Source organism: Tamandua tetradactyla, chromosome 23, assembly GCF_023851605.1.
Source record: "Tamandua tetradactyla isolate mTamTet1 chromosome 23, mTamTet1.pri, whole genome shotgun sequence".
Taxonomy (NCBI): domain Eukaryota; kingdom Metazoa; phylum Chordata; class Mammalia; order Pilosa; family Myrmecophagidae; genus Tamandua; species Tamandua tetradactyla.
In genome coordinates, this window is record NC_135349.1 from 7,674,393 (window position 1) to 7,691,549 (window position 17,157).

At 39.0% G+C, this 17,157-nt stretch overlaps 1 protein-coding gene across 14 annotated transcripts in view; it reads left to right on the top strand.

Annotated features, from left to right (window-relative positions):
- The window catches only part of ZKSCAN5 (zinc finger with KRAB and SCAN domains 5), a 32,923-nt gene extending 16,435 nt beyond the window's left edge, over window positions 1–16,488 (top strand). For 8 of the 14 annotated variants that reach the window (XM_077140669.1, XM_077140663.1, XM_077140664.1 and 5 more), the window contains 4 exons: window positions 2,312–2,403; window positions 2,696–2,831; window positions 8,073–8,669; window positions 11,418–16,482. In XM_077140669.1, the coding sequence (XP_076996784.1) occupies window positions 2,312–2,403; window positions 2,696–2,831; window positions 8,073–8,669; window positions 11,418–12,541 (1,949 nt within the window). In that variant the 3' untranslated portion in view covers window positions 12,542–16,482. Of the gene's footprint in view, window positions 1–2,311; window positions 2,404–2,695; window positions 2,832–6,677; window positions 6,789–8,072; window positions 8,670–11,417 lie in introns of those variants that run through there. The other 6 variants (XM_077140670.1, XM_077140672.1, XM_077140674.1 and 3 more) reach the window with 6 other exon arrangements.
- Window positions 16,489–17,157: the final 669 nt, after the last annotated feature.

Consider the following 17,157-nt stretch of genomic DNA (forward strand, 5'->3'; position numbering starts at 1 on the left):
TTCTTGGAGGATAATACAGTACTTTGAGCAATGCAATAATAATAGTGAAGAATGATGATTATTTCACTATTGTATAATCCCTAAATATTTCTATTATTCTTCAATTGTTTATTATTTTAGTCTTTTTTGGGCATAGTTGGGAATAGTTCATGAAAACCTGACTAGCAATAAGTTCTGTAATGATGAAATAGAAAAATATTTCAAGATACGGGAAAAATAAGATCCCTGAGATCCTGAAATGTATCTTAGATTATTAAAGGGTCCAGTGGACCCATATAGAAATTACAAGATAGAATGAGTTTTGTTCTACTTTATAAAAATAATGAAATAAATTTTCATTTTATTCTTCAGAAAACCTCTAAAAGAATAAAAGTTGTGAAATAGCCATCCTTAAAAAATAGCCAAAACTGCTCAAAGAAGAAACTCAAAAACTAAACTTATATCCAGTAGACCTTGTTGGTGTAACAGATTAATCCCCACAGTAACCCAATGAAATGTTATTATCCCCATGTTAGGAATTTGGAAGCTTAGGCCTAGAAAGGTTAGTATAAAACCCATACAGACAATGTCAACATATATATATATATATATCCCCATCCAGATTTTCCACATTTGCCATATCATTTTATCCATCTATCTGTCCATCCATCCATCCATCCACTCATTTATCCATTTATCTATTTATCTGTTTTCTAAACACTTGAGAGTAGGTTGTACATATCATGCTCCTTGATCACTTAATACTTCTTGGTACATTTCTTAAGAGCAAGGATGTTCCCTTATAACCACCTTACAGTTCTCAAGTTCAATGAATTTATTGATATAAAGGTTAACAGTCTATATTCCAGCTCTTTCCTATGTCCCAGTAATGTTCTTTTGAGCCTTTTCTCCATTATTTGATCCACTCCAGGATGATGTTTTGAATTTAATCATCATTGTCTCCTTAGTCACAGAGCAGGGATTTTAACCCAAGCAGTTTGACTCTAAATTTATACTTTAACCCATTCTGAACTGTCCTCCCTTTGCTTTGCCACCAGTTTCTCCTAAGCTCAAAATCCTGTCCTTCTGTAATCACTCATTTTCAGAGTCTCATCAGATCAAGCTACTCTTTTCTTCTGTTTTCCTAAGTGCTTCTTCTCTTCTCTGCCCTGTTAGCCAGACACCAGCCAGTTTCTTTATCCCAACCAAATTAGTGTCTGCTCACATATAGACTGTGATCAACCCTTTCTTCAAATCCTTTTTGTCTCTTTAACCATTCCTGGTTTCAGATCCCTTCTCTTAACCATCTCCTTTTTGTGTCATTGCTGGTTATTTCCTAGTCACCAAAAATAAACAAACTACGTATATCTCCAGGACTGAGGAAGCCATAGCAAGGTCTACAATGGTCGGGGTTCAAGGTCTGTCCAAGTAAAGCATACATAGGCAATGAGATCTGATGAGCCCCAAATTTAGATAAAGAACTAGAGGAGGTGATGTCAGAGGGTCAGATGGTCATCAGCATCCAGAAGTCAGAACCTCAGGCATTCCACTTGCTGGTCACTCTGCCTGGAAAACATCCTCATCCCACCACCCCCATGCACCCCTCGCCCTCTCCGCTCTGTGGTGTTCCTTCCTCTGTGTTCCTGTTGGAACTTGCTGGAGTTCAATTGTGAAGTTCCATCTTTACATTTCTGCCCTCGCCATTAAACAGTAAAGTTTTTAAAGACATGAATTATTTAATCTCCCTCTTCCTATAACACACTGAGCAGATTTAATACACACTTCTTGACTATGAGACCATCATTGTAATTCCTTGAAGGGAGAAAATGTGAATTAAGATCATGCTAATCAAAGTGTGATCTTGGGCACACAATGGTGACACCTGGACGTCACCTGGGAGCTTGTTAGAAATGTGAATGATGCCCAGACCTACTGAGTCAGAATATGCCCTCTAACAAGATCTGCAGGTATTTGCATATTAAAGCCTAAGAAGCCCTGGCAATGAGAATGCTGCTACTGGGAAGAGGGGGTGCTTTGGTTCTTTGAGAAGATGAGAATTTATTTTGGCAGAGCAAAGTGTAGTAAATGTATGGGTATGGTGCTATCTAAGACTCATCTGCAGAGCTTATCCTGACCAAAGCAGGAAGTCCTTGGCAGGAAGAGGGAGATACTAGGATAGGATAGGATGTAGAGAGCCTTGCTTGCCAAGCAGAAGGATGTGGCCTTGATGCAGCCAGGAGCCATTGTAGATTACTGAACAAAAGAGGGGCATGATGGCAATAAGAACTGGCCAAAGTTTTTCTTACTTTAACCTCTTTTTCTCCTCCTTCAGCCCTTCCTGTTCTCCAAGTTCCTCCCCTTCCCCTGAAAGACAGCCTTAGAGACCAGGAACTGACATCTTCACTTCTCTCGGCTGGGTCCCAGGTGAGCTGGCGTCCCTTAGCCCCCAGCGAGGACCCGTGTCTATCCTCTGACAGTGACCTGCCTTAATCCTGGACCTTTATAAGGAGTTCTCAGTTTCTTTAACTGGAGACCAGACCTGGTTTGAGTTTTTACTAAATTCCCTTTTTGTCTTTTTCCTTTCCATCTGATACCTCCCTGTTTCCTTTGAGGCATAGGCCCTCTCCTTATTTCTCTGCTTAGCGTTCCCTCTTCTTACCGTCACTACGTACTTGGGTATAGGGAATGAGAACTTAGTGGAGATCTCATGTTTCAGAAGTTGGTGAAAATTGAAGATGTGGCTGATGTGGCTGTATCCTTCATCCTGGAGGAGTGGGGACACTTGGGCCAGTCCCAGAAGAACCTTTATAGGGATGACAGGAAGGAGGATTATGGGAGTATTACTTCCATGGGTAAGAATTATCTGTCTGCATGAATTAGTACATCTTAATTTGTTATCCTGTAAAGGCTATTTTCCTAGCACATCTTAAAAAGGCATGTATGTTTTTTGTTTTTAATACAGTTTTAATACACAATCAGTGGCTCACAGTGTCATCACATAGTTGTGCAGACATCCCCATGATCAGTTTTGGAACATTTTTATTATTTCAGAAAGGAAATGAAAATAAAAAGTAAAACCCAACTCCTCCCATACTCTTTGTCCCTCCACCCCCACCCCCACTGCCTCATAGTATTGGTGTGGTACATTCGTTAACTGTTAATGAAAGAATATTAAAATATTACTGTTAACCATAGTCCATAGTTTGCAATAGGTACATTTTCCCCCATGTATCCATCTACTAATTTTTTTTTAACATTTGTTCCTCCTATTATTTATTTATTTTTGATCCATATGTTTTACTCATCTGTCCATACTGTTAGATAAAAGGAGCATCAGACACAAGGTTTTCACAATCACAAAGACATGTATGTTTTAATTGTTAGGACTTTTTTCCTGCAAAAGAATAAAGCAACCTTTTTATCCTTATTCCATCGTAATGAGGGTATGCTGGAAAGCCCGATGGTACCTGGGGCACAATTGTTTGCAGTCCAGCAAATCATGTCTTTTATTGTTTTAAAATAAAAGAGAGAAAAAATTTTAAAATAAAAGAGAGAGCTTAAAAATGGGTTTTTGTTTTTTAAACAAATTTTTAGTGGTCATTGTATTCTACTCTGATAATTCTTATTGAATAATTCTGATTTATGAAAACATCCCAGACTTGGCTGAGTAACTGTTTATTGTTAGAGTTATTCCTCTATCTTAGTAGCATTAATTATAATTTTCCTTCATTCTGAAGCATGGATGGTTGCTTTTTGTCACTGTCTCTTACTGCTCTTGGATTACCAAAACCAGATGAAGTTTGGAACCTCTTATTCCAACTAAGTTATTCCTGGAAGCTAATCATTGATTGTGCTTTCTGAAGGAATTTTCAGAATCTTCGTGCTGTAGCAAACATTTTGGAGCTTATGACTTTTAGCTTCTTTTGAACTAATTCTTTGAGAAGTGCCAAATTGCTTTTGAAAAATACACTAATTTATATTGTCTGTGTGTGTTAGTTCATTCACTGTTTCTATTTAAAAGGTTCATAACTGACCTCTGCCCTTTTAAATCTTCCATTTTTATTACTATTGATATTTATATTTCCTTTTCTATAATTTATTTTTACATGCCCTTTGCTCATTTAGCTATTGGGACCTTAGTGGTGATCCTTTATTGCAAGGAATTATTTGTAGAAGTTACATATTATCACATTAAATGCAAGTATTCTTTTCATTCTCTTTTAAAATTAATTTCAGGTAACTCTTATCTAATTTAAGTCTATTAGTATTGCTTTATCTTTTCAATCATTTTACAGATGTTTCATGGACTTCAGAGTAGATGTTTTGGCACACTTCTTTTCTATACAATTCTCCAAGCAGTTTAAAATTCTCACTTGCTGATTTTTCTTTTCCTCATTGTCCATCTCCTCATTACAACATCTTTACAACTTCTGTATACTATCCTACATTAAGAACATGTTCAGTGGCTACTGCCTCCTTAACTTCTCTGGGAAGGCCACGCTACACTATTTTCATGCCTGTGGATTCCCACTAACATCATAGAAGGTAAATAATTTAAAAATATCCATCAGATTTATAAACAAGATTTAAAAAATGAATGAATCGTGGAGACAGTGGTTTCCATGGAGTGGTTGGAGCTCTGGGAAACAAGATCCAATTTCTTTGAAGGACTATATAGGAGAGGAATTTGAGAAAGTTATTGCAGATAAACTTTCAAGAACTTTGTGAAAGGGAAGAGAGAGAGAGGGCTGATCATTGAGAAAGTATGTGGGTTGGATGGATAGATTTTTTTTTTAAATGGGAAAGGCTTAAATAAGTGTCATTGCTAATAGAGAAAGTAGAGAGTGAATTTGGAACATTGGGTCAGGGAAGAGTAGATAAGTAATGCAGGGAGACCTGATAGAATCCCAGGTACAGGAGGAAGGGAAAGATGAATCTTGAGTAGGAAGAGACATATCTTCCATTGTGAGAGGGGAGGATGAAAGAATAAGGCTGCCAGTGAGTGTATAGGTATGGCTGTAGAACATGCAGAGTTCTTGGCTGTATAGCCTTGACTTTCCCTGAAGAGATACAGAGTCACCCATGAAGAACACCTAGGTGGCAGAGTAGAAGCTTGAGTGCAGTGGAAAGCGTTGGTTATATATGCATGTGGTGAAAAATATCCCAGAAGTACAAAAGGGCATAAAATGCAGAGTTGGTCACCTGTCCCTGATCCTCAGGCCCCTTGCCTTCCTCATAGAGACTGTTAGCAGTTCCTGATGGCATTTATAGACAGTCAGTGTATACACAAGTTTGTATGAAAATGGTGGCATACTGTCCACACTCTTCTATGATGGAGGTGTTTTCATATAACTGCCAAGAAAAGTGAATGAAAATAAAGAGCCAACCTCAGAAATAGAATTGCCAGATGGATACCAGTGAAGTTGAAGATTATAAATTTGTAAAGCATCAGATCTGCCTGATTGAGAATTTTGTTCCCCCTGCTGCATTGCTCTGTGGCCCAGGCATCGCCATCTATGAGCCAGTTAGTATAAGCTGGATAGTTCCCTGGAAAAATGATAATTGTTAATAGCCCTAAAGAGGTGCATTGGATTAATCTGATTTTTTTAAATTCACCCCTAGAAGAAGAAAGCCACTCGCTTGTTTGATTCATTGAATGGGAGAGAATTCTATTAAGAATAAACTGTGTGAGCCTAAGTAGGTATGAATAAAAGAGGAAAAATAAATCAAGTGTGATATAGGAATTCCCTGCCTAGTTAGATGGGGGAGAGAAAAATGTAAAATGTCTGGTTTTGTGATTGTTTTTTTCTTGTTGTTTTGTTTTATTTATATGTCTGTTTCTGCTACTAAAAGTTATTTCTAGGAAGAGGAAAGTTCAGTAAAAATATTTATAAGGTAAACTATGATTAAAGTTGTCTTCACACTATAAGAATTATAATGTCTGAGTTTGTCAAAAAGGATAGTATGTTGTCAAAAAGGATAGTGTCTACTTCAAAGGGTCACTGTAGGTATTAAATGCCATAAAGAGGTAAAGCACTTAGCAGAGTGCCTGGCACATAATAAGACCTAAGCACATGTTAACTCTTACTACCATTATCATGTAGTATTTGAGAATTATTTTTCTTTTAATCAAATCAATCTTATGAGACCCTCTAGCATTTAAATAATAATATTCCTATTTTTTGATACCTCCTGATAATTTGTCTCTATAAACTGTGCAGTACTTCAGTGCTGTGGGTGAAATATAGGTTGCTAATAGGGGTGTACAAGGGAACTGTTTGCAAACATTGAAACGCCTGTATTCATCAATGACTAACTCTTTTTTTTAAATTTATTAATTAAAAAATTAAGAATAAAAAAAAACATTAACATATCATTCCGTTCTACATATATAATCAGTAATTCTCAATATCATCACATAGTTGCGTATTCATCATTTCTTAGAACATTTGCATCAATTCAGAAAAAGAAATAAAAAGATAGCCGAAAAAGAAATAAAATGATAACAGAAAAAAAAAGATTATATGTACCATACCCCTTACCCCTCGCTTTCATTTATCACTAGCATTTCAAACTAAATTTATTTTAACATTTGTTCCCCCATTCCTTATTTTTATTCCATATGTTCTGCTCGTCTGTTGACATGATAGATAAAAGGAGCATCAGACACAAGGTTTTCACAATCATGCAGTTACACTGTGAAAGCTATGTCATTATTCAGTCATCCTCAAGAAACATGGCTACTGGAACACAGCTCTACATTTTCAGACAGTTCCCTCCAGCCTCTCCATTACATCTTGAATGACAAGGTGGTATCTACTTAATGCGTAAGAATAACCTCCAGGATAACCTCTCAACTCTTGTTTGGCATCTCTCAGCCATTGACACTTTGAATGACTAACTCTTGACAGCAGTAGGTTCTTTCCTGGGCATAAAACGAATGTTTTTTTCTCTTTAGACTAATTCATACGAAATTGAGATCCTTTGGGAATTGAAAAAGCTAGAAAGACCATCTTTCTTCTCTAAACTGCGAATAAACAGGAAGAGGAAGGTGCAGATTGGGTTAGCTGTATAACCCACTGTTCTTGTCTGCTATCTGCCAGAATGCAATATACCAGAAACGGGATGGCTTTTAAAAAGGGGAGTTTAATAAGTTGCTAGTTTATAGTTCTAAGGCCAAGAAAATGTCCCAGTTAAAACAAGTCTATAAAAATGCCCAAAGACATCCAGGAAAAGATACCTTGGTTCAGGGAGGCAGATGAAGTTCAGGGTTTCTTTCTCAAGTGAGAGGGCAAATGGGAAACAGTTCTCTCTCATCCGGGCAGGCATGTGGCGAGCATGGCATCATCTGCTAGCTTTCTCTCCTGGCTTCCTGTTTCATGCTGCTCCCCGGGAGGCGTTTTCCTTCTTCATTTCCAAAGGTCGCTGTCTGGTGGACCCTGTGCTTCTTGTGGCTATGTTGTTCTGCTCTCTCAGAGTCTCTTGGCTTTCTCTATTGTTCTCTTTTATAGAATTCCAGTAAACTAATCAAGACCCACACAAATGGGTGGAAACACATCTCCACTTAATCCAGTTTAGCTACCACTCTTGATTGAGTCACACCTCCAGGGAGATGATCTAATGACATTTTCAAACACACAGTACCGAATAGGGATTAGAAGAAACGGCTTCCTCTACAAGATGGGATAGGGATTAAAACATGGCTTTTCTAGGGTACATACATTCTTTCAAACCAGCACACCCACTATCGCATTTGATTAAGAATCTTTAACACTGCACAGGTGTTACTAACAGGTACTGTATATAAGAACCATATCAAGAGGATGGCATCTTCAGGAAATAGGATGACTGCTCTCCCAGTCTCATTCCTTTGAACCATTCTTGCCAGCTTTCCTTCTTTAAAGCCTGTCTCAGTTTTCTGCTTGAATACTCTTTATCCCATCCCTGCATTGTAAAGTCATTTTGTAGATGACTTTACAAAGTCATGCATTCCTAGCACATTAGTTTCATTTAATCCTCATGTATTCCTCAATCATGTTCTTTCATCTTATGCAAGGAAAAGCTGACTTTTAATTTTCCTTCTGTTATTTCAGATTATGAACCCAGGAATGACAATATGGAGCTCATAGTAAAGCAGATTTCTGATGCAGGTGAATCACACTGGATGACATCAGGAAGCAATGAAAGGAGTCAAGAGTTTGCAGAAGTTAATGATCTTGGGGGCATGGCAGAAAGGTGGCAGGTCAACCCCACTATGGGCAAATCAAGGCAGAACCCGTCGCAGAAAAGGGATCTTGGTGATATCACAGACAATAACCATAAGCAAAACACAAATGTTGAGAGAGGTCACAAATGTGACGATTGTGGTAAAATTTTCCTTCAAGCCTCAAACTTTATTCAACATCGGCGGATCCACACTGGCGAAAAGCCATTTAAATGTGGTGAATGTGGGAAAAGCTATAACCAACGTGTGCACCTCACTCAACATCAGCGAGTCCACACTGGTGAGAAACCCTATAAATGTCAGGTGTGTGGAAAAGCTTTCCGGGTGAGCTCCCATCTTGTTCAGCATCACAGCGTGCACAGTGGAGAGAGGCCCTACGGATGTCCTGAATGTGGGAAAAACTTTGGTCGGCATTCACACCTGATTGAACATCTGAAACGCCACGTCAGAGAAAAATCCCAAAGATGTATGCATGAGGAGTTTGTATTTGGGGATAAGTGGAGGCAAAAATTTGTTTTATTTCACAAGATGGGTTGTGATATTGGGGGGCTGTAGAGAGGGGCAGAGATAACAGCTTATTTTGTTCTTATTTATGCTTTAACTAATTGTGAAATTAATAAAACAAAACCCGACGTCCATACCCCCCACCACACACACAGAACTTCCCTTTCCCTAGAGGTACCTCTTTAGCTCTTGCCTATTACTGTTTCTTCTGGCAATTCCACAGTTTAAAAACATATGCAGTTTCTTGACTGATCCAATTTAGACATTGTCTGTTGACTTTCTGTTATAGTAAATGGGGATTTTGGGCTCTCTCACATGCTTTTTTCCCCCCTCTTCCCCAATTTAGTTACTTCACTATTTTAATTTTAAAATAATTAAATAACAATGAAACAGGGAAAGAGGAAGAAAAAAATTACCCATAATCCCCCCACCCTATCTAATCTATTATTATTTAGTGTATTTTTTCATTTGCCAGTTTTTATGTAGTTGTAGTCATGGGGCACAATTAAAATTAGACGTACACGTTTGCCAGTGTTCCCCAGTTTTACTATGTCACCTGCCATGGTGTGGAGGCATCATAGTTTACTCAATTTTTGCTCTTTTGCTCTTGTCTGGTTTTTGTTCTTTTGTGCCTATGACTTTTTAGGATTGCTTTCTTGAGTCCCAGAAGTGGAATTAATGGATGAAAGTATACAAATATTTTTTATGACTGTTGATACATACAAGCAAATTGTCCCACATATGAGAGTATTGATTGTATTAAATTTTTGTCAGGACTTCTTAAAAAAAACTCTTAACAAATTGACAAAGCAGAAGATGTTTTTTATTGTATCCATTTTTGCTAATTTGGTTATGAATAGGGTCAAATAATTTTCTTGTTTGTCTATTTCTGTTTTTTTTCTTACCTGTTCAGGTGGCATTAAACACTACGGTGGGGTCACCATAAACTGGGCTGTGAACTTAAGGCTCTTGTTAATATTCTTCCAACAACTCAGACTGGCCTGAGATTTTTTTTTTCTTAATTGTGCCTTTCAAGTCCCCAAACTCAGATACCTGTCATTTAGAGTAACAACACTGCCACCTCTCCCATCATGGAATAGGTGTTTCTGAAGTTCTGAGTTGAACAGAGCTACCTCCTTAGCTAGTTCTGTCCTGTTCTACTTGGTGACAGCCTTACTGGGGAAAACCCTCTGGTGATACTTGAACTAGGAAAGCAATTACTTTAACATAGTATATTTTCTTTGATATCCTCTCCCAATTGTTCTTATGACTAGTTTCCAAGTTACTACCTCCCTCCCTTTTTTCATTTTTTATTGTGAAAATTATATATATATAAAGCAATACATTTCAAAATACATTTTAACAATTAGTTATAGAACAGATTTCAAACTTTAGTATGGTTACAGTTCCACAATTTCAGGTTTTCCCTTCTAGCTGCTCTGAGACACTGGAGACTAACAAGAAATATCAATATAATGATTTTGTAGTTATACTCATTTGTTAAATCCTAACTTCTCTGTTAAAACTCCTCCTTTGGTCCTTTTTCCAGTCTTTAGGGATATTTGGGTTATGCATATTCTAACTTTTTACATGTTGGAAAGGGATTTTGACAATATAGGATAGAACTGGTTGATGTTCTTGGAGAAACTGACACCTCTGGGTTTCAGGACTTATTTGGCCTAGGAACCATCTGAAGGCTTTTCTGAAAAGTAAACTTAATGTGTGCAACTTTTGTAGGATCTCAGATAAAGCCCGGTATTCTTTAGGGTTAACAGGAATCATATTGGTTGGGGCTTGGCAAACCATGACAATTAATATCTAGCTGAGGCTTGTATAACAGTAGCTTCCAGAATAGCCTCTTGGTTCTATTTGGACTTTCTTAGCTACTGATACCTTATATTTTTTACATTGCTTTTCCCCTTTTGGTCAAGAAGGCATTTTCGATCCCGTGTTGCCAGGGAGACTTACGCCCCTGGACGTCATGCCCAATGTAGGGGAAGGGTAGTGATTTTACTTGCAGAGTTCGGCTTAGAGAGAAATCTCCCTCCCTTTTTTTTGAGGGAGATCAAAGGAGGGACACTATATTTGCTCACCCAGCCATATTTACTGAGTCTCTAGTGCTGGGTACTCAGAATATGGCAGTGAACACAAGAGTGATAGTTCTTGTCTTCATGGAGCTGATGGGCAGTTGGGTGGGGATCAGATATTAAAAGTGATGGACATTCCCAAAGGAGAATGTTCTATAGAAGGGAACCTGAAGCTAGAGTTGGCTAAGGGTGAAGAAGAGGGTAGAGGTTGACATATTGCCTACCCTTTTGACAATATTTTCTTTGCTGGTTCATTTCTCTCTTTTCCTTCCTAATCTGTTCTCCTAACTCCATATCCCCTTCTCATTCTTTGCTTCTCATTCTTCCAGTTTTTGTACTTTCCCTCGCATATGATACAGGTTTTTACTTATCCCTATTATTGCCTAACCCAATCACTCTGCCCTTCCAGTGAACCTCTTATTTGTCTAGTTCTTTTCACTGGGTAAATCCCAAAAGTTGTGGGGTTTTTTTCTTTACTTCCTGTTGGAATCAAATAAATACATGGATCCACTTTTCAGATTCCTGTTACATAATAGTCTCATCTGCTTGTCCTCTTTTTCCTGACAATTATTTTTTCTGAAAAAGAAAATATTACATTTGCATTTCCTCTTTATTTTTTTCAGGCAATGACAAAAGAAGTAAGAATGTAAAATTGAATGTTAAGAAGAAAATTTCAGAATTTTCAGCAGCAGACACTGAAATACCAGGAAAAATTCAAAGAAATGTTTCTCAAGTTCAAGATTTTGGAGAACGGTGTGAACACCAAGGCAAGCCGGACAGAAAACAAAGCAATCCCATGAAAGAGATACTAGGACAGCCCCCTTCAAAGAGGATACATTTCAATGAAATCGCATATGCCCACAAAAAACCCTCCACGGGAGAGAGACCACATAAATGTAATGAATGTGGAAAGAGCTTTATTCAGAGTGCACATCTTATTCAACATCAGCGAATACACACTGGGGAGAAGCCATTTCGGTGTGATGAATGTGGGAAAAGCTACAATCAGCGTGTGCACCTCACGCAACATCAGCGAGTGCACACTGGTGAGAAACCATACAGCTGTCATTTATGTGGGAAAGCTTTTAGAGTGAGGTCCCATCTTGTTCAGCACCAGAGTGTCCACAGTGGGGAGAGACCCTTTAAGTGTAACGAATGTGGGAAAGGCTTCGGGAGACGTTCACACCTTGCTGGCCATCTGAGACTCCACTCGAGAGAGAAATCCCATCAGTGTCATGAATGTGGAGAAATCTTTTTCCAATATGTTAGTTTAATTGAGCATCAGGTGCTCCACGTGGGCCAGAAAAATGACAAAAATGGCATTCGTGAGGAAGCATATAGTTGGAACTTAACAGTGATTGAAGATAAGAAAATTGAGTTACAAGAGCAGCCATTTAAGTGTGATATATGCGGAAAAGCCTTTAGTTATGGTTCAGATCTTATTCAGCATTACAGAACTCATACTTCAGAGAAAACCTATGAATGTGATCTATGTAGAGGAAACAGCCACTGTTCCCATTTGAAACAACCTCAAAAAATCTATTCCAGCACGAAATCCCATCAATGTAATGAATGCGGAAGAGGCTTCACTCTGAAGTCACATCTTAATCAACATCAGAGAATCCATACTGGTGAGAAACCTTTTCATTGTAAAGAATGTGGAATGAGTTTCAGTTGGAGTTGTAGCCTCTTTAAACATCTGAGAAGCCATGAGAGGACAGATCCAATAAATACCTTAAGTGTATGAATGTTTCTGTCATGGAACAGCTCTTACTCAGTTTTAGAGGAGCCTTCCTGAAGGAGACCCATTACTCCTATAATGAATGTAAAAACAACTTCAGGCATTTTCTCCAACTTTAACCATCACACTTACAGATGTGTTGAAATCCTTCAGTTAGAACTCAGCCTTTTAGGAAATTGGAGAATCCACATACAAAAAAATAGTGGCCTGTTTGCTTTCACCACTGAGAAATGCTTTGGTTGGCACCTTCATGCTTGAGAATCTAGATGAAAGAGAACCTCTGAATATAGTCAATGAAGGAAAACCTTTAGATGGCACTCATTTATCTTTGAAACTCGGAAAATTGAGACTGGGAAAAGCCTCGTAAATGCTGTAGAAATAAGTTTCACTTGTATTTTCTGCCTTGCTTGACAGCAGCTTATCTATTCAGGAAGGAGCACAGAGAAAGAGAGGGTGAACTCTTCAGCATGAGATCTGATTTGGTATCTCAGCAATGAACCTTTTCTAGAAGTGATTATCCCAGTCACTAGAATGTTCCAGTTGTTTTCAACTTGAGTATTAAATCCTTTGAAAAGAAATTGACAAGGTATTTAAATTTTGGCAAAATTGGAGTGCAGGGGCCAGATGGTATGCTGCTTCATTCAATCTATAACTTCTCCAAGAAACACTCTACCATGTTTTTCTTTTGATTCTATTAGCATCAAGGTTAGTAGAAAGAGGAGTTAGATTTTTAAATTCAGGAGAAACTCTGTGGTCAGTCAAATCTTAAGAAGAAGGGAGAGGAGCTTAGGAGAAAACAGACAAAGCAAAAACTTTGGACTGGATTGTATTCTATTACCCAAAAGAGTGAGGGTAGCTAAGTGTGTGGAAGGAATTGGACCAAGTTGAATTAAGACCCTTGGCCGAAGCAATGTGTACATGATTCCTAGTTGCCCTGGTGATAGACTCCACAATAGGACAATCGCATGAACAGTGAATTGTAGTTCAAGCTGCAGCTGGAATGGAAAGAACAGTAATTAAGAGAGTGGGGGTATGGTCTACGTTCTACCTTGTGAGAAGGTCTGGTTGGGAGTTTGAGGGGAAAAGATAAATATGTCTAAGACAGTTAACTTGAGCCTGTTTTTAGAGGGACAGAGAGTTTCTGGGCACTGCTGAAGCCAGGCTTCTGCTGACTGCCTCATTTACCATAAAGGCCCAATAGATATTTGTCAGATGCATGTGTTGTAAGCTGTGGGGTTCTGTTCAAACCCCCTTTACCAAAGTGGCATGACCATCTCCTAGCTTTTTTGAGTTTTGGCTACAAAGTGCTCATAGCTGTCCCTCTTCTCCAGAGACTTCAGACAGTTTCCCTTATATAATGGGAACAGCCTCACCCAGGAACAGCCTCACCACTCCACCCATCCTACCGCACACATAGCCAATGATTTATTGGTAAGGGGCACAAAAGGCTGCTTTATTTGGTTCAAGGGGAGGAAAGTATGCGGGTGGCTTACGCTCCAGAACCCTCTCTTTGTGGCCAAGGCTAATCTTTACCTGAGTCTGCATCCATGCTTGACTTTTTTCTCTCTCCTAGCTAATTCCCATCCTCAATGTTTTTCCTGAAGTGCACTCCCTCAATATATCACATGGCACTCCGTCAGTATATCCCATGAATCTCTGTCTCAGGCTCTGCTTCTAGAGAACCTGATTGAAGACACTTGGTACCATGAGTGGTACTAGCATGCAGACTGGAAGGATGGGATTCTTGCAGTCTTGACTCAAGTCAAGATCACTGATGGTGGGTGGAATAGCAGTAGATACATTCACTTTGCTGCCCCCAAAGTTATGTTAACTCTTCTCTTTGTCATTGTATAGTCCAAAAGGACCTGGTCTTTCTGAATATTTTGGAAAACATCAATATGCAGTATATCAATATCATTCCGGAGTGTAATCTTTCAAAAAGGACCAACACAGGGGGGCACAAGGGAGTTCAGTGGTAGAATTCTTGACTGTCATGCGGGAGACCCAGGTTGATTCCTGGCCCATATACTTCCCCAAAAAAACAAACACACAAAAAATCAAACAAAAATTCAACAAATGGTGGTGCAATAACAGGGTACTCACATGGAAAAAGAATGAAATCTGACCCCCCCACCATAAAACATACAAAAAAAAAAGACCAACACAGCCCCTGAGAGAGTACCATCCAGTGAGAAGACCGACTGCCACTTGGTAGCAAGTTGATGACATCAGCCTCCTTTCATCCTGAAAGTGCAGCAATTCATCCTAACTAGAATTGACTTATACTTTATATGGTTTTGCTTTTTCTACCTACAAGACCTTGAATAACACCACTGAGGTCTCTAAGGGTTCATAGAATGTCTGATTCTCTGACAGATATCACATGAAATATCACTTCAGACCACCCACATTACACTAAGAGGTACAGGAGTGGGTCTGTGACCATGGGATCCACTGGTCCTATCCTATTTCACACATCCAGCAGCTTCTAGCCGATGAAATGGTGGAATGGTCCCTAACAGGACAGCTGAGGCACCAGCTTGAATATGAGAGCCTGTAATATTGGGGAGCTATCCTTCAGTATGCAGTATATTCTTAAAGCCTTTAACTTTTTAAATGTTGGTAGAACATTACAGTGTTGTAAATACCATGTTAAGTGCTTAATGTGAATCATCTCACTTAATCCTCACATCATTTTGAGGTGGTTTCTCTTGTTAGCAGCCTCATCTTACCTTTGAGAAAAACGGATGTTTAGAAGAATTAATCACTTGCCCAAAGTCACACAGCCAATATGTGGCAGAACTAGCATTTGAACCTAGATTACTTTGCCTCCAAAAACTGAGCTCTTAAGCACTGAACTATAGTATCTCTTATATGATCAAACATCAAAAATTATAAACTAATAAAACTGTTATTATCACTTGGGTGGGAAACAGTTTTAATTGAAGAAATGATAAAACTCATACAATTACAGAATCTTAGCATCCCTAGTCATGTAGTGGGCACATGTATGTTGCTTACTGTGTTGAACTGGAGAAAAAATTTCCAAGTTTCTGCATGAAACTCTTCCCATAACTCTTGAGGCAGTCTCTTTCGTTTTAAAACAGATCTACTTACGAGAAACTTCCTTTGAGTTGTGTTAGTTTGTAAATGGCCAGAATGCAATAAACCAGAACTGGAATGGCTTTTATAAAGGGAAAGTTAATAAGGTACCAGTTTACAGTTCTGAGGAAGTGAAGGTGTCCAAATTAAAGCATCAGCAACAGGTTACCTTCACTCACAAAAGGCCAATGGGTCTAGAACACCTCTGCCAGCTAGGTCGTCATGTGGCTAGCATCTGCTGGTCCCTTGCTCCTGCGCTGCATTGCTTTCAGCCTCTGTTCATGTGGGAGTTCCTTACTTTGCTCCTATGGGGCTGGCTTTCATTTCTTGGCTTCCCTTGACTCTCTCCAGGTTCTGGATTGCTTAACATCTCATGGCAATGTGTGCTGGAATCCAAGCATCTCCAGACATCTGCGTCTCTGTTCTCTGAAGCAACTGTTTTCCATAGCGTCTCCGTCTGCTCTCTCTTGGTTCTGAGGCTTCTGTCATTTCTGTATGCTCTGTCGGTTCTTGCGTTTCTCCAAAATGTTTCCACTCTTAAAGACTAGTAATCTAATCAAGACCCACCTGGAATGGGTGGAGTCACATCTCCATCTAATCGAAAGTTAATACCCACAATTGGGGGTGTCACATCTTTGTGGAGATAATCTAATCAAGTCTCCAGCCTACAGTGCTGAATAGGGATTAAAAGAAACAGCTGTTCCCACAAGATTGAATTAGGATTAAAACATGGCTTTTCTAGGGTACATAATACTTTCAAAACTGGCACATGAGTAGAATGATGCTGATATGTAGTCTTATGTCCTTGTCTCAATGCTCCTATTTAACAGAATAAAATTAAGATAGTTTTATGATGTGAATATTTGAGTGAAAGGTTTTTTGCTGCCTTTCAGTCAGGACATCTATCACATCATTCCCTTCCAAACTCCCCCAAAAGACAAGGAAACCTAACATTAGGGTCATATATGATTATTTTGTTTACTCAGGTGGGTACTTTCTCATTTTTTAAGACATTATATTGAAAAGGATTAAAAGCCAAAAAAAAGAGCCTGCATTCCAATTACATCAACAAATGGATAAAGAGCATGTTGGTCCAATTCTATAGACCCTGGTGCAGGGACTATGACTTACTCTATCAACAATTTTTGTTCCTTTTGTTTTTACAGAAATACTGGGGCCACCTGAATGTGGCCAGGCTTCGGCCTGGTTTCGGCTCTTTGCTACAGAGTGAACAATTAGATGCCATGTGCTATTCTCTAAAAAAGTATCTCCTGCACCTTCCATCCAGGAGGCTAGCTCCTCACCAGTCCCTTAGTTCTTCGTGAGGAGGTGCTTCTAAATGTTGTCTCCCCGTACTCCCACCTCAACTGAGGAACGCGTTTCCTTAGACTATAAAAGAATGAATGCCCGGCTACCCTGCCTGCTGCGGAACTCCGGGATTCTCAGCCGCCACAGTTGCCGCAGGGGCTGCGTGGTGACGCACTTCCGGCGCTCCCTTCCTAACTACTTCCGGCTAGTGA